Source organism: Heterodontus francisci, chromosome 14 (genome assembly GCF_036365525.1).
Source record: "Heterodontus francisci isolate sHetFra1 chromosome 14, sHetFra1.hap1, whole genome shotgun sequence".
Classification (NCBI taxonomy): Eukaryota; Metazoa; Chordata; class Chondrichthyes; order Heterodontiformes; family Heterodontidae; genus Heterodontus; species Heterodontus francisci.
The window spans coordinates 107,414,853-107,439,806 of NC_090384.1; the positions used below are offsets into that span (position 1 = coordinate 107,414,853).

The 24,954-nt window shown below is 52.1% G+C and overlaps 1 protein-coding gene across 7 annotated transcripts in view; it reads right to left on the minus strand.

Moving 5' to 3' along the window:
• Window positions 1-24,954, minus strand: part of LOC137377210 (AMP deaminase 3-like) — a 106,209-nt gene that overhangs the window by 35,431 nt on the left and 45,824 nt on the right. For all 7 annotated transcript variants that reach the window (XM_068046719.1, XM_068046717.1, XM_068046716.1 and 4 more), the window contains 4 exons: window positions 15,511-15,705; window positions 12,240-12,371; window positions 7,483-7,646; window positions 894-1,020 (listed from right to left, as the gene is read on the minus strand). In XM_068046719.1, the coding sequence (XP_067902820.1) occupies window positions 894-1,020; window positions 7,483-7,646; window positions 12,240-12,371; window positions 15,511-15,705 (618 nt within the window). The remainder of the gene's footprint in view (window positions 1-893; window positions 1,021-7,482; window positions 7,647-12,239; window positions 12,372-15,510; window positions 15,706-24,954) is intronic.

The window sequence follows — 24,954 nt, forward strand, 5'->3', positions numbered from 1 at the left end:
TACAAGAGCTGTTCAGAGGCTGGGAATCCTGAGGCGAGTAACTCACCTCCTGACTCCCCAAAGCCTGTCCACCATCTACAAGGCACAAGTCAGAAATGTGATGGAATACTCTCCACTTGCCTGGATGGGTGCAGCTCCAACACTCAAGAAGCTCGACACCATCCAGGACAAAGCAGCCCGCTTGATTGGCACCCCATCCACAAACATTCACTCCCTCCACCACCGACACACAGTGACAGCAGTGGTTACCATCTATAAGATGCACTGAAGTAATGCACCAAGGCTCCTTAGACAGCACCTTCCAAACCCGCGACCTCTACCAACTAGAAGGACAAGGGCAGCAAATACATGGGAACATCACCACCTGCAAGTTCCCCTCCAAGTCACAGACCATCCTGACTTGGAACTATATCGCCGTTCCTTCACTGTCGCTGGGTCAAAATCCTGGAACTGCCTTCCTAACAGCACTGTGGGTGTACCTACCCCACATGGACTGCAGCGGTTCAAGAAGGCAGCTCACCACCACCTTCTCAAGGGCAATTAGGGATGGGCAATAAATGCTGGCTTGGCCAGTGACACCCACATCCCTGAATGAATATTTTTTAAAAACCTCTATGCTACCCTACCCCCAATGCAAATTGTTGCTGTTGTATTTCTTAATTTTTTGAAAGCTTTTTTCTGCAACAAAAACTTCTTTAAATTTTAAGTAATTTTTATGCCCGGATCATTAATAATAAATGTTTTGCTGGTTTTCTTCTTTCAATTAGTTTAATTCGCTTTGTTAAAGTAAAATGTGGGATAAAAACCCATCCATTTCCAGTGAGTTCAGTCAGAGGCGGGCGGAAGATGTAAAACACTTTAATAGAAGTAAAGCAGAAAGATGGTTTACGTACATATTTTAGGAAGAGATGAAGTTCCCGGTTTTCTTTGGGGTTCATTGTTGCTTCAAAGAGAGGCAGGAAAATATTCTCCAGCATTTTTCCAAAACTAGGTAAGATTTTTTTTGTTCGAAATATATCACTAGAATGGAAGTAAAAAGTAAATGGCAGATCTGTCTGGACAATCTCACTCATTCCTGTCTCACCAAGTATTAGATTTTTGTTACAGGTGTGTTTTCACTATTGTCATAGTCGAACCTACATGTTCAAGTTCATTTTAATAAAACCATTTGTGCGACGAAGCATCAGTATGACCCAGTGGGCGGTGCTCCTGCCTTAATGAGAAGGTTCACGTCCCACTCCATCGGTTTGAGCTCATAAACTAGGCTGACATTCCAGAGCAGTACTGAGGGAGCGCTGCACTGCCGGAGGGTCAGTACTGAGGGAGTGCTGCACTGCCGGAGGGTCAGTACTGAGGGAGCGATGCACTGCCGGAGGGTCAGTACTGAGGGAGTGCTGCACTGCCGGAGGGTCAGTACTGAGGGAGTGCTGCACTGCCGGAGGGTCAGTACTGAGGGAGTGCTGCACTGCCGGAGGGTCAGTACTGAGGGAGTGCTGCACTGCCGGAAGGTCAGTACTGAGGGAGTGCTGCACTGCCGGAGGGTCAGTACTGAGGGAGTGCTGCACTGCCGGAGGGTCAGTACTGAGGGAGTGCTGCACTGCCGGAGGGTCAGTACTGAGGGAGTGCTGCAGCGTCGGAGGGTCAGTACTGAGGGAGTGCTGCAGCGTCGGAGGGTCAGTACTGAGGGAGCGCTGCACTGTTGGAGGGTCAGCACTGAGGGAGCACTGCACTGTTGGAAGGTCAGTACTGAGGGAGTGCTGCAGTGTCGGAGGGTCAGTACTAAGGGAGCGATGCATTGCCGGAGGGTCAGTACTGAGGGAGCGCTGCACTGCTGGAGGGTCAGTACTGAGGGAGTGCTGCACTGCCGGAGGGTCAGTACTGAGGCAGCGCTGCACTGCCGGAGGGGCAGTACTGAGGGAGCGCCGCACTGCCGGAGGGGCAGTACTGAGGGAGCGCCGCACTGCCGGAGGGGCAGTACTGAGGGAGCGCTGCACTGCCGGAGGGTCAGCACTGAGGGAGCACTGCACTGTTGGAAGGTCAGTACTGAGGGAGTGCTGCAGTGTCGGAGGGTCAGTACTAAGGGAGCGATGCACTGCCGGAGGGTCAGTACTGAGGGAGCGCTGCACTGCCGGAGATGTCGACTTTGAGATGGGATGTTAAGCCAAGGCTTACAAGGGTGACTGCCCTCACCCACTCTCGCCCACCAGCCTTCCAATATCTCTGGCCCTGAGAGCGTTAAAGGTCCAGGCTCGGTACTGAATGGGCAAAAGTTCTACAACTGTCCTGGTCAACATTCGAAACCCAACCAACATCAGCAAAAACATTCAACTCATTGCTGCTTGGAGATCTTGCTGTGCGATATTTGTGTCCTACATGTTTCTGGGATGTTTAAGACACACATTAAATCTGTATCCCCAATGAAACAAACCTCTCCAAGCCCATTATTTTAGTGCAGTAACAATATCGATCAATAGAGCAATCAAGATGACTTGACCTTCACCAAAAAGCATTTCCCCCCCACCCCCATCCCACCCCTACCTCACCCCTACCTCACCCCCACCCTACCCCACCTCCACTTTATAAACTTTCTCTGTTTCTCTCGTGCCGACACAAACCATTCACAGTTTCACAGCTACAATCTACCCTTATGGTCAATCTCTGATTGGTCGGTGGGCGGCAGCTGTTATTGCCTGGGGATAACTGTGATTGGTTGGAGTTAAAAAAAAAAGGTTCCTTTTAAATTAAAGCCCTGGGATAGCTACCTGTAAATGTTTAGTATTTACTGGCTATACTAGTGCTGTTTTCATGGAGCGAGGCTGTAAGTTAAATGTGGGTATTTTCATTGGCTGGGGGCGGTGGAAGGTGCTCTTTGCTCTTTTTCTTTCCCAGCCTCAAAGGTACAGGGGATAAAAGCTGACTGTAATTAGCTGGTAAGTTAATACATAAGCAGGTTTTCTTTTCATTGTAAAAGTCAGTAATGACAGAGCAGCTTGGCCAAGTGGAATGTACCTCCTGTGCAATGTGGGAAGTCGTGGACGTGCCATGTGACCTTGGTGAACATGTCTGCAGAAAGTGTCTCCGGTTGCATAAGCTTGATCTACGGGTTTCGGAGCTCGAACGGCGGCTGGAGTCACTGTGGCACATCCGTGAGGTGGAGGACTACGTGGATGGCATGTTTCAGGGGGTAGTCAAGCCGGTGCCTAGGCAAGCACAGTTGGGGGGTGACTGGGTGGCTGTCAGACGGACAAAGAAGTCAGGGCAGGTAGTGCAAGAGTCTCCAGAGGACATTCCACTTTCTAACCGGTATTCAGTTCTGAGTACCGATGGAGAGGGTTCCTCCGGAGAATGCACCAAGAGTCATGACCGGAATGTCATGGCTGACTCGGCTGTGCTGGGTTGGAAATAAAGGGACAAGAAGGCAATAGTGGTCGGGGATTCTATGGTTAGAGGAACAGATAGGCGTTTCTGTGGTCGCAGACGTGATTCCAGGATGGTATGATGCCTCCCTGGTGCAAGGGTCTTGAATATCACTGAGTGGCTACAAAGTATTCTGGAGGGTGAGGGTGCACAGCAGGAGGTCGTGGTCCACGTTGGTACCAATGACATAGGTAGAAAGAGAGATGAGGTCCTGAAAAAAGAATTTACAGAGCTAGGCAGCAGATTAAAAAGTAGGAACTCAAAGGTTGTAATCTCTGGGTTTCTTCCGGTGCCACGGGCTAGTGAGTATATGAATAGGAGGTTAGAGCAGATGAATGCATGGTTGGGGAGATGGTGCAAGTGGGAGGGCTTTAGTTTCCTGGATCACTGGGCCTGTTTCTGGTGAAGGTGGGACCTGTATAAGATGGACGGGTTGCACCTGAATCAGAATGGGACCAGCATCCTTGCTGGGAGGAGATTTGCTAGTGCTGTTCAGGGTGGGGTTTAGACTAATTTGACAGGGGGATGGGATACAGAGTGGAAGCACAGTAGGAGGTGATGTACAATCAAATATAAATGTGAAGCTAAGTCAGTCCAGAGGACAGAGTAAATATAGACCTGTTAAGGCTCAGGCAAATATTGCAAGGCTGGATTGTATCTATTTTAATGCAAGGAGTCTTACTAGTAAGGCAGAGGAATTGAGGGTGTTGATTAACACATGGGATTATGATATTATTGCTATTACTGAGACATGGTTGAGGGAAGGGCAGGACTGGCAGCTTAATATCCCAGGGTATAGAATTCTTCAGCTGTGATAGGGGAGGAGGTAAAAGACAAGGTGGCACTGCACAGTTGATTAAGGAGTCAATTACTGCAGTAGGAGGGATGATATCCTAGAAGGTTCCTCTAATGAGGCCATATGGGTAGAACAAAAAGGGGGTTATTGCTTGGCTGGGAGTGTACGACAGGCCTCCAAACAGTCAGGCTGTGGTAGAGGAGCAGATATGTAGGGAAATCTCAGAGAGGTGCAAAAATAATAGGGTAATAATAGTAGGGGATTTCAACTTCCCTAATATTAGAGGGGATAGTATTAGTGCAAAAAGCTTAAAGGGGGTGGAATTCTTCAAATGCATTCAGGAGAGCTTTTTGAGCCAGAAAGTGGAGAGTCCTACAAGAGGACGGGCAGTACTGGATTTAATCCTAGGGAATGAAGCCAGACAAGTGGTAGAAGTGGCAGTGGGGGAGAATTTCGGGGATAGTGACCATAACTCTTAAGATTTAAGGTAGTTATGGAAAAGGACATAGAGGCACTGGAAATAAAGGTACTGAATTGGGGGAAGGCAGATTTCAATATGATAAAACAGGATCTGGCGAAAGTGAACTGGGAGCAGCTTCTTACAGGAAAGTCTACATCAGACCAGTGGGAGTCAGTTAGAAGGGAAATTGTGAGAGTTCAGGTGCAGCATGTTCCCGTAAAGGTGAAGAGTAGGACCAACAGGTCAAGGGAACCCTGGATGTCAAGGGATATAGAGAATTGGATAAGGAAAAAAAAGTGGCGTATGGCAGATTCAGAGCACTGAAAACAGTGGAAGCCCTAGAGGAGTATAGAAAGTGTAGGCGGTACTTAAAAATGTAATTAGGAGAGTGAAGAGGGGACATGAATAATCACTGGCAGACAAGATAAAGGAAAATCCTAAGGCGTTTTGTAAGTATGTTAGGGGCAAGAGGATAACCAGGGAAAAAGTGGGGCCCATTAGGGATCAAGGAGGCAATCTGTGTGTGGAGCAGGAGGACATAGGTGAGGTTTTAAATGATTACTTTTCATCGGTGTTCACTGTGGAGAAGGACGATGTAGGTGCAGAGATCAGGGAGGGGGATTGTGATATACTTGAACATATTAACATTGAAAAGGAGGAAGTATTAGCTGTTTTAGCGGGCTTAAAAGTGGATAAATCCCCAGGCCCAGATGAGATGTATCCCAGGCTGTTATGTGAGGCAGGGGAGGAGATTGCAGGGGCTCTGTCACAAATTTTCAGATTCTCTCTGACCACAGGAGAGGTACCAGAGGACTGGAGGACAGTGAATGCAGTACCATTCTTCAAGAAGGGTAGCAGGGATAAACCAGGTAATTACAGGCCAGTGAGTCTAACATCAGTGGTAGGGAAAATATTGGAAACATTCTGAGGGACAGGATTAATCTCCACTTGGAGAGGCAGGGATTAATCAGGGATAGTCAGCATGGCTTTGTCAGGAGGAGATCATGTCTAACAAATTTGATTGGATTTTTCGAGGAGGTGACTAGATGTGTCGATGAAGGTAAAGCAGTTGATGTAGTATACATGGATTTCAGTAAGGCTTTTGATAAGGTCCCGCATGGGAGATTGGTTAAGAAGGTAAGAGCCCATGGGATCCAGGGTAATTTAGCAAATTGGATCCAAAATTGGCTTAGTGGCAGGAGGCACAGGGTAATGATCGAGTTTTTGCGAGTGGAAGCCTGTGACTAGTGGTGTACCACAGGGATCGGTGCTGGGACCCTTACTGTTTGTAGTGTACATTAATGATTTAGATGTGAATATAGGAGGTATGATCAGTAGGTTCACAGATGACACGAAAATTGGTGGTGTCGTAAATAGTGAGGAGGAAAGCCTTAGATTACAGGACGATATAGATGGGCTGGTAAGATGGGCGGAGCTATGGCAAATGGAATTTAATCCTGCGAATTGTGAGGTGATGCATTTTGGGAGGACTAACAAGGCAATGGAATATACAATGGATGGTAGGACCCTAAGATGTACAAAGGGTCAGAGGGACCTTGGTGTACGTGTCCATAGATCACTGAAGAAAGCAGCACAGGTAAATCAGGTGGTTAGGAAGGCATATGGGATACTTGCCTTTATTAGCCGAGGCATAGAATATAAGAGCAGGGAGGTTATGATGAAGCTGTATAAAACGCTAGTTAGGCCACAGCTGGAGTACTGTGTACAATTCTGGTTGCCACACTGTAGGAAGGATGTGATTACACTGGAGAGGGTGCACAGGAGATTCACCAGGATGTTGCCTGGGCTGGAGCATTTCAGCTATGAAGAGAGACTGAAAAGGCTAGGGTTGTTTTCCTTGGAGCAGAGAAGGCTGAGGGTGGACCTGATAGAGGTATACAAAATTATGAGGGGCATTGATAGGTTAGTTAGGAAGAAACTTTTTCCCTTAGCGGAGATATTAATAACTAGGGGGTATAGATTTAAGGTAAGGGGCAGAAGGTTGAGAGGGGATTTGAGGAGGAATTTTTTCACTCAGAGGGTGGTTGGAATCTGGAACACACTGCCTGAAGGGGTGGTGGAGGCAGGAACCCTCACGACATCCAAGAAGTATTGAGATGAGCACTTGAAACGCCATAGCATACAAGGCTACGGGCCAAGTGCGGGGAAATGGGATTAGTTAGGATGGGTGCTTGATGGTCGGTGCAGGCGTGTTAGCCGAAGGACCTGTTTCTGGGCTGTAAAACTCTATGACTATGACTCTATGGAAGTATCAACAGTTTGTTTGGCTGATGAGGCATCACAGTCTTGAATAATACTTGCCTGACGCCCACTCATGCATTTGGTGGGGGGAATGTCCGTAGGGGCTTGGGGGGGAGGTGGTCACTGCATGATAAACAGGAGAAAGCCACCCTGGCTCCATATTACATTCCCTGCCACACACCAAACTCCAACTGCCATATCCCGTTACATCAGCAGCTGAATTCAGCTAAGAACAGAGCAGGAATCTTGTTTGCTGTGGCTCAGATCCATGCTGGCCATTGTATTTACTCAGTCACTAATGGGTTAAAATTGAGGCCCTGAAACACATGACTGAGGTTATAATGGGGCACTAAGGGTATCTGTCCATTGCCACTATTCAAACACATGGTGCAGAGGCAATTCTTCAGTGTGATTCTCCTGTACAGATAGTTTGGTTAATGCACAGGTTCTTTTCTAATTCACTGGCTTGTACTTCATCACACGTGCTGGTTACTGGCTCCACCCTCCAACAGTTATCACTTCAGTCATTTAGAAACCTCAGACTTACTAAATGCGAGGAACTTGAATAACCCAGCGGATGTTTGGTGAGTAGACTTTATGTTTAATAAACCACCTGGCCAGATTGACCCACTCACTCGGTGAGCCGCCGTAGATCGATAGTCGCGGTTCTGAATACTGGTATTTGCTTTCCTCCAGGTCGTGAGAGACTTCCTGTGGACAAACATACAACAATAACATTCCCAGGAAGCACTGGAAACAACAGACTCCCATTTTCATGATCTCAGGATGCCCAATGCTCTTCACAGCTAATTAAGTACCTTTATTTTTAATTTGTTCATGGGATGTGGGCGTCTCTGGCCAGGCCAGCATTTATTGCCCATCCCCAATCGCCCTTGAGAAGGTGGTGGTGAGCTGCCTTCTTGAACCGCTGCAGTCCATGCAGTGTAGGTACACCCACAGTGCTGTTAGGAAAGGAGTTCCAGGATTTTGACCCAGTGACAGTGAAGGAACGGTGATATAGTTCCAAGTCAGGATGGTGTGTGACTTGGAGGGAAACCTGCAGGTGGTGGTGTTCCCATGCATCTGCTGCCCTTGTCCTTACAGCCGGTAGAGGTCGCAGGTTTGGAAGATGCTGTCTAAGGAGCCTTGGTGCATTGCTGCAGTGCATCTTGTAGATGGTACACACTGCTGTCACTGTGTGTCGGTGGTGGAGGAAGTGAATGTTTGTGGATGGGGTGCCAATCAAGCGGGCTGCTTTGTCCTGGATGATGTCGAGCTTCTTGAGTGTTGTTGGAGCTGCACCTATCCAGGCAAGTGGAGAGTATTCCATCACACTCCTGACTTGTGCCTTGTAGATGGTGGACAGGCTTTGGGGAGTCAGGAGGTGAGTTACTCGCTGCAGGATTCCTAACCTCTGAACAGCTCTTGTAGCCATGGTATTTGTATGGCTACTCCAGTTCTGTTTCTGGTCACTGGTAACCCCTAGGATGTTGATAGTGAGAGATTCAGCGATGGTAATGTCATTGAATGTCAAGGGGAGATGGTTGGATTCTCTCTTGTTGGAGATGGTCATTGCCTGGCACTTCTGTGGCACGAATGTTACTTGCCACTTATCAGCCCAAGCCTGGATATTGTCCAAGTCTTGCTGCATTTCTACATGGACTGCTTCATTATCTGAGGAGTTGCGAATGGTGCTGAACATTGTGCAATCATCAGCGAACATCCCCACTTCTGACCTTATGATTGAAGGAAGGTCATTGATGAAGCAGTTGAAGATGGTTGGGCCTCGGTCACTACCCTGAGGAACACCTGCAGTGATGTCCTGGAGCTCAGATGACTGACCTCCAACAGCCACAACCATTTGGTTCACTAATGTCCTTCAGGGAAGGAAAACTGCCATCCTTACTTGGTCTGACCTACATGGGACTCCAGATCCACAGAAATGCGATTGACTCTGAAATGGCCCAGCAAGCCACTCAGTTGTAACAAATTGCTACAAAGCCTAAAAAATAAAAGGAATGAAACCAGACGGACCACCCGGCATCAACCTAAGCACCAGAAGCCATAATGGCAAACTTGTCAACCCTGCAAAGTCCTCCTTACTAACATCTGGGGACTTGTGCCAAAGTTGGAAGAGCTGTCCCACAGACTCGTCAAACAACAGCCTGACATAGTCATACTCACAGAATCATACCTTACAGACAATGTCCCAAACACTGCCATCACCATCCCCGGGTATGTCCTGTCCCACCAGCAGGACAGACCCACCAGAGGTGGTGGCAGAGTGGTATACAGTCGGGAGGGAGTTGCCCTGGGAGTCCTCAACATCAACTCTGGACCCCATGAAGTCTCATGGCATCAGATCAAACATGGACAAGGAAACCTCCTGCTGATTACCACTTACCGCCCTCCCTCAGCTGATGAATCAGTGCTTCTCAATGTTGAACACCAATTGGAAGAAGCACTGAGGGTAGCAAGGGTACAAAATGTATCTTGGTGGGGTACTTCAATGTCCATCACCAAGAGTGGCTCGGTAGCACCACTACTGCCCTAAAGGACATAGCTACTAGACTGGGTGTGCGGCAGGTGGTGAGGGAACCAACAAGAGGGAAAAACATACTTGACTTCGTCCTCACCAATCTACTTGTCGCAGATGCACCTGTCCATGACAGTATTGGTAGGAGTGACTACCGCACAGTCCTTGTGGAGACAAAGTCCTGTCTTCACACTGAGGATACCCTCCATTGTGTTGTGTGGCACTACCACTGTGCTAAATGGGATAGATTTCAAACAGATTTAGCAAATCAAAACTGGGCATCCATGAGGCGCTGTGGGCCATCAGCAGCAGCAGAATTGTACTCAACTACAATCTGTAACCTCATGGCCCGGCATATCCCCCACTCTACCATTACCATCAAGCCGGGGGACCAACCCTGGTTCAATGAAGAGTGCAGGAGGGCATGCCAGGAGCAGCACCAGGCATACCTCAAAATGAGGTGTCAACTTAGTGAAGCTACAACACAGGACTATCTGCGTGCCAAACTGCGTAAGCAGCATGCGATAGACAGAGCTAAGCGATCCCATAACCAATGGATCAGATCTAAGCTCTGCAATCCTGCCACATCCAGCCGAGAATGGTGGTGGACAATTAAACAACTAACTGGAGGAGGTGACTCCACAAATATCCCCATCCTCAATGATGGGGGAGCCCATCACATCAGTGCGAAAGATAAGGCTGAAGCATTTGCATCCATCTTCAGCCAGAAGTACCGAGTGGATGATCCATCTCGGCCTCTTCCTGAATTCCCCAGCATCACAGACGCCAGATTTCAGCCAATCCCATTCACTCCGCGTGATATCAAGAAACCGCTGAAGGCACTGGATACTGCAAAGGCTATGGGCCCTGACAATATTCCGGCAATAGTACTGAAGACCTGTGCTCCAGAACTTGCCGTGCCCCTAGCCAAGCTGTTCCAGTACAGCTACAACACTGGCATCTACCCGGCAATGTGGAAAATTACCCAGGTATGTCCTGTACACAAAACGCAGGACAAGTCCAACCTGGCCAATTACCGCCCCATCAGTCTACTCTCAATCATCAGTAAAGTGATGGAAGGTGTCGCAACAGTGCTATTAAGCGGCACTTGCTTAGCAATAACCTGCTCAGTGACGCTCAGTATGGGTTCCGACAGGGCCACTCAGCTCCTGACCTTATTACAGGCTGGTCCAAAGATGGACAAAAGAGCTGAACTCAAGAGGTGAGGTGAGAGTGACTGCCCTTGACATCAAGGCATCATTTGACCGAGTATGGCATTAAGGAGCCCTAGCAAAACTGAGGTCAATGGGAATCAGGGGGAAATCCCTCTGCTAGTTGGAGTCATATCTCCCACAAAGGAAGATGGTTGTGGTTGCTGGTCAATTATCTCAACTCCAGGACATCACTGCAGGAGTTCCTCGGGGTAGTGTCCTCGGCCCAACCATCTTCAGCTGCTTCATCAATGACCTTCCTTCAAATCATAAGGTCAGAAGTGGGGATGTTCGCTGATGATTGCACAATGTTCAGCACCATTCACAACTCCTCAGATACTGAAGCAGTCCGTGTAGAAATGCAGCAAGACTTGGACAATATCCAGGCTTGGGCTGATAAGTGGCAAGTAACATTCGTGCCTCAGAAGTGCCAGGCAATGACCATCTCCAACAAGAGAGAATCTAACCATCTCCCCTTGACATTACCATTACTATCAACATCCTAGGGGTCACCATTGACCTGAAACTGAACTGGACAAGCTTTGTCTATAAGAGCAGGTCAGAGGCTGGGAATTCTGCGACGAGTAACTCATCTTCTGTCTGCCCAGTGCCTGTCCACCATCTACAAGGCACAAGTCAGGAGTGTGATGGAATACTCTCCACTTGCCTGGATGGGTGCAGCTGCAACAACACTCAAGAAGTTCGACACCATCCAGGACAAAACGGTTGATTGATTTGCACCCCATCTACAAACATTCACTCCCTCCATCACCGATGCACAGTGGCAGCAGTGTGTACCATCTACAAGATGCACTGCAGCAATGCACCAAGACTCCTTAGACAGCACCTTCCAAACCCGCGACCTCTACCACCTAGAAGGACAAGGGCAGCAGATGCATGGGAACACCACCACCTGCAAGTTCCCCTCCAAGTCACACACCATCCTGACTTGGAACTATATCACCGTTCCTTCACTGTCGCTGGGTCAAAATCCTGGAACTCCCTTCCTAACAGCACTGTGGGTACACCTACCCCACATGGACTGCAGCGGTTCAAGAAGGCAGCTCACCACCACCTTCTCAAGGGCAATTGGGGATGGGCAATAAATGCTGGCCTGGCCAGTGTCGCCCACATCCCCCGAATGAATAAAAAAAACCTGAAAGATGGCCCTTCTGACAGTGCAGCACTCCCTCCGTTCTGCGCTGGGAGTGTCAGCCTTGACTATCATGATTATGAAGAAGATTACTATGACTTACTGAACAGTACAGCAGGCTCAAGGACTATCTGGTCATTCACCACATTTCTGTTTGTGGGATCTTGCTGTGTGCAAACTGACTGCCACATTTTCTACATTACAACCGTGCCTTCACTTCAAAAGTACTTCCTTGATTGTAAAGCCCTTTGAGACTGCCTGAGATTGTGAAATGCACTATATAAATGCAAGTCCTTTTTTCTGTTTGCCTGTTCCCGCGGTGTAAATTTTAATTTAAGAGTTTCATTTTAATTACATTTTAATTACAACACATGATCTTCAGACACTTTGTAAAATGGTCATACCTTGACGAGGCGAGCAAAATACTCCCCTTGCATGTAGTTGTCTGTTTTTAGGTAAAGATCCCTCAGTTCACTGGCACCAACTGGATTGTATTTTGCATTGAATTTATCAAATCGATGAAACGTCTGGCGGCCCTTGAAGAGAAATTAGTTTTCACAAATGAACTTTCTTAGATATACGTTTTAAAAAGATCTATATTGTGGGAATGCAAAAATCCTGCTCCAAGTTCATAGAAGCACAGAATGAGGCCATTCAGCCCATCGTGCCTGTGCTGGCTCTTTGAAAGAGCTATCCAATTAGTCCCACTCCCCAGCTCTTTCCACATAGCCCTGCAAATTTCTCCTTTTCAAGTCTTTATCAAATTCCCATTGACAATTACCAGTGAATGTGTTTCCACCGCCCTTTCAGTCAGTGCATTCCAGATCATAACAACTCACTGCGATATCAAAAATCTTGTCATCTCCCCACTGGTTCTTCCATCAATTATCTTCAATCTGTGTCCTCTGGTTACCAGTCTTCATGCCATTGGAAACGGTTTATCATTATTTACTCTATCTGAACCGTTCATCATTTTGAACATCTCTATTAATCTCCTCTTGTCTGCTGTAAAAACAACTGCAGCTTCTCAGTCTCTAAATGTAACTGAAGCCCTGGTACTATTCTGGTAAATCTCTTCTGCACCCTTTAAGATCACTGTTGGTGTTCACATCTCCCTTTTGCCCCCAGGCCCTGAGTTTAATCCACCCCCAGAGTGATAGGTCAGTTCTGCTCTCTGGCAACAGCCAGACAGTTTTTGTAAGAGCAAAATACTGCGGATGCTGAAATGAGAACAGAAAGTGCCGGAAATACTCAGCAGGTCTGGCAGTATCTGTGGAGAGAGAAACAGAGTTAAAGTTTCAGGTCAGTGACCTTTCATCAGGGGAGGGGGTTGGGGGAAGAAGAACAAGGAAGGACTGTGATAGGATGGAGGGGGGAAGAGATTAAATGACAGAGATGTCATGGAACAGAATGCAAACGGAGTGCTAAATAGTTGCAGTGAAAGACAAAGCACGAGACCAGAGAGAGTGTTAATGGCAGAATAATGAACAGCTCTGTACAAAAGAAAAAAACATGAAAAGTAAGTTTAAGACTAGCACATGGTTAAAAAAATAAATTAGAAAGATCAAAATATATATCCAAATGAAAATAATAAACAAACAAAAAATAATGGAGCTCATGATCTGAAATTATTGAACACAATATTGAGTCCAGAAGGCTGTAGAGTGACTAGTTAAAAGATGAGGTGCTGTGTTTGAGCTTGCACTGATGTTCACTGGAACACTGCAGCAGGCCGAGGACAGTAATGTGGGCATGAGAACAAGATGGTGAATTAAAATGGCCAGCAAACGGAAGCTCAGGATCATGCTTGTGGACTGAGTTGAGGTGTTCTGCAAAGTGGTCACCCAATCTGCATTTGGTCTCCCCAATGTAGAGGAGATCTCACTGTCAGTAGCGAATACAGTATACTAAATTGAAAGAAGTACAAGTATTTTTTAACCATGTGCTAGTCTTAAATTTATTTTTCATGTTTTTTCTTTTGGACAGAGCTGTTCATTATTCTGCCATTAACACTCTCTCTGGTCTCGTGCTTTGTCTTTCACTGCAACTATTTAGCACTCCGTTTGCATTCTGTTCCATGACATCTGTCATTTAATCTCTCCCCCCTCCGTCCTATCACAGTCCTTCCTTCTCATCCTTCTTCTCCCCCCCCCCTCCTCCCTTTCACTTGCTGAAGGACTGTTACCTTTCTAACTTTCTGATGAAGGGTCACAAACCTGAAACGTTAACTCTGTTTCTCTCTCCACAGATGCTGCCAGTCAGTATTTGTAGTCTGGATCCAGTTTATATTAGGCCCCAAACCTCTTACCTTATATGTTTCTTAAAAGCTACTTCTCTGACCAAGCTTTTGGTCACCAGCCCTTGCTTGGTGTGAAACTTTTGTCTAATTATGCTCTTGGAACATTTTACTACATGAAAACAGGAAAGTCAAACCACTTCCCGCTAACATTCAACGGGATTACCATCACTGAATCCCCCAACCATCAACATCCTGGGGATGGGATCACCATTAATCGGAAACTGAACTGGACCAGCCAGAGTGGTGCAGTGGTTAGCACCGCAGCCTCACAGCTCCAGCAACCCGGGTTCAATTCTGGGTACTGCCTGTGTGGAGTTTGCAAGTTCTCCCTGTGACTACGTGGGATTTTGCCGGGTGCTCCGGTTTCCTCCCACAGCCAAAGACTTGCAGGTTGGTAGGTAAATTGGCCATTATAAATTGCCCCTAGTATAGGTAGGTGGTAGGGAAATATAGAGACAGGTTGGGATGTGGTAGAAATATGGGATTAGTGTAGGATTAGTATAAATGGGTGGTTGATAGTCAGCAGAGACTTGGTGGGCCAAAAGGCCTGTTTCAGTGCTGTATCTCTCTATGAATCTATAAATACTGTGGCAACAAGAGCAGATCAGAGACTGCAGCAAGTAACTCACCTCCTGACTCCTCAAAGCCTGTCCACCACCTTCAAGTCAGAAGTGTGATGGAATACTGTCCACTTGCCTGGATGAGTGCAGCCCCAATGATCCAGCAACACTTTATTTGGACAGGGGATGAAGAGGTAGGGTGCATACATTGCAATAGGTCATCCATATTCTTATTGAATGGTTCTTTTTGAAGGCTCAAGGGACTGTCTACCTATTCCTGTTCCTATATCATATGCTTAAGAATCTCAACACCATCCAGGACAAAGCAGCCCATTTAAACCACCTTCAACATTCACTCCCTCCACAACCGACGCACAGTGGCAGCAGTGTGTACCATCTATAAGATGCACTGCAGCAACGCACCAAGGCTTCTTAGACAGCACCTTCCAAACCCGCGACCTCTACCACCTAGAACATCAAGGGCAGCAGACACATGGGAACACCACCATCTGCAAGTTCCCCTCCAAGTCACACACCATCCTGACTTGGAACTATATCGCCGTTCCTTCACTGTCGCTGGGTCAAAATCCTGGAACTCCCTTCCTAACAGCATTGTGGGTGTACCTACCCCACATGGACTGCATCGGTTCAAGAAGGCAGCTCACCACCACCTTCTCAAGGGCAATTGGGGATGGGCAATAAATGCTGGCCTGGCCAGTGACACTCAATTTTTAAAAATAAAATGTGCTATATAAATGCAAATTATTATTGTTCTAAACACAATGGCAAAAGTAAACAAAAAAAATCTGGTCTCACTGCATGCACATCCAGTGAATCGACGGTGAGATCGTAAGGGTCCATGTTGAGACTCGCAAACACCTCTTTCAGGGTTAACCCGCGTCCTTTCTTCTCCAGCACAAGTCGGTCAGCCTCGTTCTTGTTGGTCTGCTGGATAAACCTCAGCAAATGTTTCTGACTCATGCAGGCAGCAGCATGGATGTGAGTGTCCACCTAGGCAGAAATGTCACAGTGACAAATTGGGAGAACAGGGACGTTTCAGACACTAAACAGAAAAAAATGAATATTGACACCATTAATTACAACTACAAACCACTGCCAGGGATATGGTAGAACAAAAACGTGGGTGATCTATTTAATCAACTGTTACAGAAAGAAAGATGCATTTCTATAGCACCTTTCAGAACCTCAGGATATCACAAACACCTTATACCCAATGAAGTACTCGAAGTGCAGTCACTGTTGTAATGCAGGAAACATGGCAGCCAATTTGCGCACAGCAAGCTCCCACAAACAGCAATGTGATAATGAACAGATAATGTTTGAGTGATGTTGACTGAGGGTTAAATATTGGCCAAGACACCAGGGAGATTTCCCCTGCTCTACTTCCAAATAATGGCCAAGGGGTCTTTTACGTCCACCTAAGAGGGCAGAAGGGGCCTTAGTTTGAAGTCTCATCTGAAAGATGGCAATTCCAACAATGCGGCACTCCCTCAGTACTAACCCTCCGACAGTGCAGCACTCCCTCAGTACTGACCCTCCGACAGTGCAGCACACCCTCAGTACTGACCCTCTGACAGTACAGCACTCCCTCAGTACTGACCCTCTGACAGTACAGCACTCCCTCAGTACTAACCCTCCGACAGTGCAGCACTCCCTCAGTACTGACCCTCCAACAGTGCAGCACTCTCTCAGTACTGACCCTCTGACAATGCAGCACTCCCTCAGTACTGACCCTCTGACAGTACAGCACTCCCTCAGTACTAACCCTCCGACAGTGCAGCACTCCCTCAGTACTGACCCTCCAACAGTGCAGCACTCCCTCAGTACTGACCCTCCGACAGTGCAGCACTCCCTCAGTACTGCCGTCGCGGAATCAGAGGAGGGTAGGATGTGGATTTACTGCTCCCTCACGAGTTCCCAATCACAACCAAGCCACCCACAGCAGGTACGTTCCCACAGGGAAGACTCTTCATTACATTTACTGGGCTGTTCATCCTCTGCTCCCAGTCACATGGGAGAGTCCAGGAGTGGGAGTCTGTGCAACTAGCAGCAAGTGGATAGCAGGGAACAATATTTAGGAAAACTATTATTTGCAATTGTTCCCATTTCTCCCCTCTCTGCAGCAGGGGCATAGAACCCGTTACCCCCTCTCTGCAGCAGAGGCACAGTCCCCGTTACCCCCTCTCTGCAGCAGGGGCACAGTCCCCGTTGCCCCCTCTCTGCAGCAGAGGCACAGTCCCCGTTACCCCCTCTCTGCAGCAGGGGCACAGTCCCCGTTGCCCCCTCTCTGCAGCAGGGGCACAGTCCCCGTTGCCCCCTCTCTGCAGCAGGGGCACAGTCCCCGTTGCCCCCTCTCTGCAGCAGGGGCACAGTCCCCGTTGCCCCCTCTCTGCAGCAGGGGCACAGTCCCCGTTGCCCCCTCTCTGCAGCAGGGGCACAGTCCCCGTTGCCCCCTCTCTGCAGCAGGGGCACAGTCCCCGTTGCCCCCTCTCTGCAGCAGGGGCACAGTCCCCGTTGCCCCCTCTCTACAGCAGGGGCACAGTCCCCGTTGCCCCCTCTCTGCAGCAGGGGCACAGTCCCCGTTACCCCCTCTCTGCAGCAGTGGCACAGTCCCCGTTGCTCCCTCTCTGCAGCAGGGGCACAGTCCCCGTTGCCCCCTCTCTGCAGCAGGGGCACAGTCCCCGTTACCCCCTCTCTGCAGCAGGGGCACAGTCCCCGTTGCCCCCTCTCTGCAGCAGGGGCACAGTCCCCGTTACCCCCTCTCTGCAGCAGGGGCACAGTCCCCGTTACCCCCTCACTGCAGCAGGGGCACAGTCCCCGTTGCCCCCTCTCTACAGCAGGGGCACAGTCCCCGTTGCCCCCTCTCTGCAGCAGGGGCACAGTCCCCGTTACCCCCTCTCTGCAGCAGGGGCACAGTCCCCGTTGCCCCCTCTCTGCAACAGGGGCACAGTCCCCGTTGCCCCCTCTCTGCAGCAGGGGCACAGTCCCCGTTGCCCCCTCTCTGTAGCAGGGGCACAGTCCCCGTTGCCCCCTCTCTACAGCAGGGGCACAGTCCCCGTTGCCCCCTCTCTGCAGCAGGGGCACAGTCCCCGTTACCCCCTCTCTGCAGCAGGGGCACAGTCCCCGTTACCCCCTCTCTGCAGCAGGGGCACAGTCCCCGCTGCCCCCTCTCTGCAGCAGGGGCACCGTCCCCGTTGCCCCCTCTCTGCAGCAGGGGCACCGTCCCCACTGCCCCCTCTCTGCAGCAGGGGCACAGTCCCCGTTACCCCCTCTCTGCAGCAGGTGCACAGTCCCCGTTACCCCCTCTCTGCAGCAGGGGCACAGTCCCCGTTACCCCCTCTGCAGCAGGGGCACAGTCCCCGTTACCCCCTCTCTGCAGCAGGGGCACAGTCCCCGTTGCCCCCTCTCTGCAGCAGGGGCACAGTCCCCGCTACCCCCTCTCTGCAGCAGGGGCACAGTCCCCGCTACCCCCTCTCTGCAGCAGGGGCACAGTCCCCGCTACCCCCTCTCTGCAGCAGGGGCACAGTCCCCGCTACCCCCTCTCTGCAGCAGGGGCACAGTCCCCGCTACCCCCTCTCTGCAGCAGGGGCACAGTCCCCGCTACCCCCTCTCTGCAGCAGGGGCACAGTCCCCGCTACCCCCTCTCTGCAGCAGGGGCACAGTCCCCGCTGCCCCCTCTCTGCAGCAGGGGCACGGTCCCCGTTACCCCCTCTCTGCAGCAGGGGCACAGTCCCCGTTAACTCCTCTCTGCAGCAGGGGCACAGTCCCCGCTACCCCCTCTCTGCAGCAGGGGCACAGTCCCCGTTACCCCCTCTCTGCAGCAGGGGCACAGTCCCCGTTAACTCCTCTCTGCAGCAGGGGCACAGTCCCCGTTGCCCCCTCTCTGCAGCAGGGGCACAGTCCCCGTTACCCCCTCTCTGCAGCAGGGGCACAGTTCCCGTTACCCCCTCTCTGCAGCAGGGGCACAGTCCCCGTTACCCCCTCTCTGCTGCAGGGGCACAGTCCCCGTTGCCCCCTCTCTGCTGCAGGGGCACAGTCCCCGTTGCCCCCTCTCTGCTGCAGGGGCACAGTCCCCGTTGCCCTCTCTCTGCTGCAGGGGCACAGTCCCCATTGCCCCCTCTCAGTAGATGACATTGTCAAGGTTCATTTCTTCCCCATATTGCTGATGCTGTCAATTTCCAACATTCAGCCATCACACCATGGAGAGAATTTCAGCTTCAACCTGCCTGAACTCGGCTTTGCTGTCATGCTGTGGGTTATTGGTAATAAAATCATTTACAGTCAACCTGAAACCCCTGCCTGCTATTTTCAATGCACAGTTATCCTATCTATTAAATGAGTTCAAATTCTTCACTGACAGGAGAAGAGTTGCAATCCATTTTTTAGTTTCAACCCCGAGTTCTCTCAACTTTACAATAAATGTTGAAATGTTCCATTTGTTCACAGTTTCTATCACTTCCATCCTGGAATGTGACACATGGAGTGTTTCCACAGAGGCAGTCAGCAGATTGAGTCTAAATATAGACCCAGGGAATCCAACAAATGTTTACTTCATATTAGATTCAGGTTAATGACTCTGCGTTAATCTAAAGGGTTAAGAAGTTAATTCAGACACAGACAAGAAATGTCGAAGCCAATTTATGCAAAATGTGAGATCTCACAGACACCAATCAGCAAATCACCAGTTATTCTGATTGCACCTGCTCTGTATAATCTCTGAATAGTGCCATAGAATCTTTAGTCACTTTGGTTTAACATTACATCTGAAAAACAGCACTTCCAACAGTGCAGCGCTCCCTCAGTCCTCACCCTCCAACAGTGCAGCACTCCCTCAGTCCTCACCCTCCAACAGTGCAGCGCTCCCTCAGTCCTCACCCTCCAACAGTGCAGCGCTCCCTCAGTCCTCACCCTCCAACAGTGCAGCGCTCCCTCAGTCCTCACCCTCCAACAGTGCAGCGCTCCCTCAGTCCTCACCCTCCAACAGTGCAGCGCTCCCTCAGTCCTCACCCTCCAACAGTGCAGCGCTCCCTCAGTCCTCACCCTCCAACAGTGCAGCACTCCCTCAGTCCTCACCCTCCGACAGTGCAGCGCTCCCTCAGTCCTCACCCTCCGACAGCGCGGCGATCCCTCAGTACTGACCCTCCGAAACCGCAGCGCACCCTCAGTACTGACCCTCCGACAACACGGCACTCCCTCAGTCCTCACCCTCCGAAACCGCAGCACTCCCTCAGTCCTCACCCTCCGAAACCGCAGCACTCCCTCAGTACTGACCCTCCAACACCACGGCGATCCCACAGTACTGACCCTCCGAAACCGCAGCACTCCCTCAGTCCTCACCCTCCGACACAACGGCGCTCCCTCAGTACTGACCCTCCGACACCACGGCGCTCCCTCAGTACTGACCCTCCAACACCACAGCGATCCCACAGTACTGACCCTCCGAAACCGCAGCACTCCCTCAGTCCTCACCCTCCGACACCACGGCGCTCCCTCAGTACTGACCCTCCGACACCACGGCCATCCCTCAGTACTGACCCTCCGACACCACGGCGATCCCACAGTACTGACCCTCCGAAACCGCAGCACTCCCTCAGTCCTCACCCTCCGACACAACGGCGCTCCCTCAGTACTGACCCTCCGACACCACGGCGATCCCACAGTACTGACCCTCCGAAACCGCAGCACTCCCTCAGTCCTCACCCTCCGACACCACGGCGATCCCTCAGTACTGACCCTCCGACACCACGGCGATCCCACAGTACTGACCCTCCGAAACCGCAGCACTCCCTCAGTCCTCACCCTCCGACACAACGGCGCTCCCTCAGTACTGACCCTCCGACACCACGGTGCTCCCTCAGTACTGACCCTCCGACACCACGGCGATCCCACAGTACTGACCCTCCGAAACCGCAGCACTCCCTCAGTCCTCACCCTCCGACACAACGGCGCTCCCTCAGTACTGACCCTCCGACACCACGGCACTCCCTCAGTCCTCACCCTCCGACACAACGGCGCTCCCTCAGTACTGACCTTCCGACACCACGGCACTCCCTCAGTACTGACCCTCCGACACCACGGCACTCCCTCAGTACTGACCCTCCGACACCACGGCGATCCCTCAGTACTGACCTTCCGACACCACGGCGCTCCCTCAGTACTGACCCTCCAACACCACGGCGATCCCTCAGTACTGACCCTCCGACACCACGGCGCTCCCTCAGTACTGACCCTCCAACACCACGGCGATCCCTCAGTACTGACCCTCCGACACCACGGCACGCCCTCAGTACTGATCCTCCGACACCATGGCGATCCCTCAGTACTGACCCTCCGACACCACGGCGATCCCTCAGTACTGACCCTCCGACACCACGGCGATCCCTCAGTACTGACCCTCCGACACCACGGCGATCCCTCAGTACTGACCCTCCGACACCACGGCGATTCCTCAGTACTGACCCTCCGACACCACGGCACTCCCTCAGTACTGACCCTCCAACACCACGGCGATCCCTCAGTACTGCCCCTCCGACACCACGGCGATCCCTCAGTACTGACCTTCCGACACCACAGCGATCCCTCAGTACTGATCCTCCGACACCATGGCGATCCCTCAGTACTGACCCTCCGACACCACGACGATCCCTCAGTACTGACCCTCCGACACCACGGCGATTCCTCAGTACTGACCCTCCGACACCACGGCGATCCCTCAGTACTGACCCTCCGACACCACGGCGATCCCTCAGTACTGACCCTCCGACACCACGGCGATTCCTCAGTACTGACCCTCCGACACCACGGCACTCCCTCAGTACTGACCCTCCAACACCACGGCGATCCCTCAGTACTGCCCCTCCGACACCACGGCGATCCCTCAGTACTGACCTTCCGACACCACAGCGATCCCTCAGTACTGATCCTCCGACACCATGGCGATCCCTCAGTACTGACCCTCCGACACCACGGCGCTCCCTCAGTACTGACCCTCCGACACCACGGCGATCCCTCAGTACTGACCTTCCGACACCACGGCACTCCCTCAGTACTGACCCTCCGACACCACGGCACTCCCTCAGTACTGACCCTCCGACATCACGGCGATCCCTCAGTACTGACCCTCCGACACCACGGCGATCCCTCAGTACTGACCCTCCGACACCACGGCGATTCCTCAGTACTGACCCTCCGACACCACGGCACTCCCTCAGTACTGACCCTCCAACACCACGGCGATCCCTCAGTACTGCCCCTCCGACACCACGGCGATCCCTCAGTACTGACCTTCCGACACCACAGCGATCCCTCAGTACTGATCCTCCGACACCATGGCGATCCCTCAGTACTGACCCTCCGACACCACGACGATCCCTCAGTACTGACCCTCCGACACCACGGCGATTCCTCAGTACTGACCCTCCGACACCACGGCGATCCCTCAGTACTGACCCTCCGACACCACGGCGATCCCTCAGTACTGACCCTCCGACACCACGGCGATTCCTCAGTACTGACCCTCCGACACCACGGCACTCCCTCAGTACTGACCCTCCAACACCACGGCGATCCCTCAGTACTGCCCCTCCGACACCACGGCGATCCCTCAGTACTGACCTTCCGACACCACAGCGATCCCTCAGTACTGATCCTCCGACACCATGGCGATCCCTCAGTACTGACCCTCCGACACCACGACGATCCCTCAGTACTGACCCTCCGACACCACGGCGATTCCTCAGTACTGACCCTCCGACACCACGGCGATACCTCAGTACTGACCCTCCGACACCACGGCACTCCCTCAGTACTGACCCTCCGACACCACGGCACTCCCTCAGTACTGACCCTCCGACACCACGGCATTCCCTCAGTACTGACCCTCCGAAATCACGGCACTCCCTCAGTACTGACCCTCCGAAACCACGGCGCTCCCTCAGTACTGACCCTCCGACACCACGGCCATCCCTCAGTACTGACCCTCCGAAACCACGGCCATCCCTCAGTACTAACCCTCCGACACCACGGCACTCCCTCAGTACTGACCCTCCAACACCACGGCGCACCGTCAGTACTGACCCTCCAACACCACGGCGATCCCTCAGTACTGACCCTCCGACACCACGGCACTCCCTCAGTACTGACCCTCCGACACCACTGCGATCCCTCAGTACTGACCCTCCGACACCACGGCGCTCCCTCAGTACTGACCCTCCGACACCACGGCGATCCCTCAGTACTGGCCCTCCGACACCACGACACTCCCTCAGTACTGACCCTCCGACACCACGGCGTTTCCTCAGTACTGACCCTCCGACACCACGACACTCCCTCAGTACTGACCCTCCGAAACCACGACACTCCCTCAGTACTGACCCTCCGACACCACGGCACTCCCTCAGTAGGGACCCTCCGACACCACGACACTCCCTCAGTAGGGACCCTCCGACACCACGACACTCCCTCAGTACTGACCCTCCGACGCCACGACACTCCCTCAGTACTGACCCTCCGACACCACGGCGATCCCTCAGTACTGACCCTCCGACACCACGGCGATCCCTCAGTACTGACCCTCCGACACCACGGCGATCCCTCAGTACTGACCCTCCGAAACCACGGCGATCCCTCAGTACTGACCCTCCGAAACCACGGCGCTCCCTCAGTACTGACCCTCCGACACCACGGCGATCCCTCAGTACTGACCCTCCGACACCACGGCGATTCCTCAGTACTGACCCTCCGACATCACGGCGATCCCTCAGTACTGACCCTCCGACACCAGGGCACTCCCTCAGTACTGACCCTCCGACACCACGGCACTCCCTCAGTACTGACCCTCCGACATCACGGCGATCCCTCAGTACTGACCCTCCGACACCACGGCGCTCCCTCAGTACTGACCCTCCGACATCACGGCGATCCCTCAGTACTGACCCTCCGACACCAGGGCACTCCCTCAGTACTGACCCTCCGACACCACGGCGATTCCTCAGTACTGACCCTCCGACATCACGGCGATCCCTCAGTACTGACCCTCCGACACCAGGGCACTCCCTCAGTACTGACCCTCCGACACCACGGCGCTCCCTCAGTACTGACCTTCCGACACCACGGCGATCCCTCAGTACTGACCCTCCGACACCACGGCGATCCCTCAGTACTGACCCTCCGACACCACGGCGCTCCCTCAGTACTGACCCTCCGACACCACGGCGATCCCTCAGTACTGACCCTCCGACACCACGGCGATCCCTCAGTACTGACCCTCCGACACCACGGCGATCCCTCAGTACTGACCCTCCGACACCACGACACTCCCTCAGTACTGACCCTCCGACACCACGGCACTCCCTCAGTACTGACCCTCCGACACCACGGCACTCCCTCAGTACTGACCCTCCGAAATCACGGCACTCCCTCAGTACTGACCCTCCGACCCCACGACATTCCCTCAGTACTGACCCTCCGACATCACGGCGATCCCTCAGTACTGACCCTCCGACACCATGACACTCCCTCAGTACTGACCCTCCGACACCACGGCGTTCCCTCAGTACTGACCCTCCGACACCACGGCACTCCCTCAGTAGTGACCCTCCGACACCAGGACACTCCCTCAGTACTGACCCTCTGACACCACGACACTCCCTCAGTACTGACCCTCCGACACCACGGCGCTCCCTCAGTACTGACCCTCCGACACCACGACACTCCCTCAGTACTGACCCTCCGACACCACGGCACTCCCTCAGTACTGACCCTCCGACACCACGGCACTCCCTCAGTACTGACCCTCCGACACCACGGCGCTCCCTCAGTACTGACCCTCCGACATCACGGCGATCCCTCAGTACTGACCTTCCGACACCACGGCACTCCCTCAGTACTGACCCTCCGACACCACGACATTCCCTCAGTACTGACCCTCCGACATCACGGCGATCCCTCAGTACTGACCCTCCGACACCACGACACTCCCTCAGTACTGACCCTCCGACACCACGGCGTTCCCTCAGTACTGACCCTCCGACACCAGGACACTCCCTCAGTACTGACCCTCCGACACCACAACACTCCCTCAGTACTGACCCTCCGACACCACGGCACTCCCTCAGTACTGACCCTCCGACACCACGACACTCCCTCAGTACTGACACTCCGACACCACGACACTCCCTCAGTACTGACCCTCCGACACCACGGCGATCCCTCAGTACTGACCCTCCGACACCACGGCGA